This window comes from Charadrius vociferus, unplaced genomic scaffold (genome assembly GCF_000708025.1).
Source record: "Charadrius vociferus isolate BGI_N301 unplaced genomic scaffold, ASM70802v2 scaffold2434, whole genome shotgun sequence".
Classification (NCBI taxonomy): Eukaryota; Metazoa; Chordata; class Aves; order Charadriiformes; family Charadriidae; genus Charadrius; species Charadrius vociferus.
In genome coordinates, this window is record NW_009648028.1 from 34635 (window position 1) to 35699 (window position 1065).

General features: G+C 70.4%; 1 protein-coding gene across 1 annotated transcript in view; it reads right to left on the reverse strand.

Annotated features, from left to right (window-relative positions):
* LOC104285120 (serine/threonine-protein kinase PLK2-like) overlaps nt 1-1065 on the reverse strand; it is an 8175-nt gene that overhangs the window by 1598 nt on the left and 5512 nt on the right. Inside the window, exons 2-4 of the mRNA XM_009883520.1 lie at nt 680-891; nt 365-469; nt 149-278 (exon numbers count right to left, since the gene is read on the reverse strand). Coding sequence (XP_009881822.1) covers nt 149-278; nt 365-469; nt 680-891 — 447 coding nt within the window. The remainder of the gene's footprint in view (nt 1-148; nt 279-364; nt 470-679; nt 892-1065) is intronic.

Here is a 1065-nt window from a genome sequence, read left to right on the forward strand (position 1 = left end):
GGTGCCTCCCGCCGTGCCAGCCCCAGGTCCCCGATCTTCACCTGCATCTTCTCGGTCACCAAGAAGTTGCCTGTGGAGGGAGATGAGCTGGAGCGGCGCCGGTGCGGCTCACGTTGCCCTCCCACTGCCCTAGCTCAGCCCCACGCACTCAGCTTGAGGTCCCGGTGGACGATGCCCTGTCCGTGGAGGTAGCGCAGCCCCGAGATGATCTGCCGCAGGTAGTACCGCACCTCCGGCTCCGTCAGCCTCCCCCGGACCCGCAGGATGTCAGCCAGGGACTGGGGATGGAGCGAGGTGCCAGCTCGGGGCCTGGCAAAACCCCGGTACCGGGATGCTCCATTTTGGGGTGCCGGCGCTCGCTCACCCGCCGGCTGCAGTACTCCAGCAGCAGGTATATGTGGCTGCGGGCGGCAAAGGGGCCGGGGTGCCGGTGGTGCAGGTGGCGGTGCAGCTCCCGCTCCCGCTCCACCTGTGTCGGCGTGAGCCCGGCAACACCCCAGGGAACCCTCCGCATCGGGGGACCCCCAGCACGCACCCTCGGGGAGATGGGGATGGGAACCCACCCAGCGACCCGGGAAAGAGGGAGAAGGGGCAAAGGGAGGGCTGTGGGGCTCTGTGGGGTCCCCCTGGGTGTGTGTCCCCCCTCCCTGGGGACTTCCTGTGTGTCCCCCAGACTCACCCTCTCCCCGACGCCCACCGCGGTGAGCCGAGCTCGAGGGATGACCTTCGCTGCGTAGACCCTGCCGCTGGCCACCTCCGTCAGCTGGTAGCAGCACCCGAAGGCGCCCTGCGAGGACGATCCCACAGGAATGAGCCGCTTGGCACCCCCGGGGCGAGAGGCCGTGGCAGAAGGGGGTCCCGTGTGTCGGGGTGCCCGGCTCCTGCTCTTCCCTGGGGACGAGGAGCAGAGAGGACCCGGCTGGCGCTGGCCCCAGGCACCGGCTCTGCTCTGGCTCAGTCCCCAGCGCCTCCCCGCTGCCTCAGTTTCCCCTTCCCCAGGGGGGACGTGGGTGGTCCCCTCGGGGACCCCCTGCAGCCCCGTGGGGTGCGGGTGTGTGCCGCTGC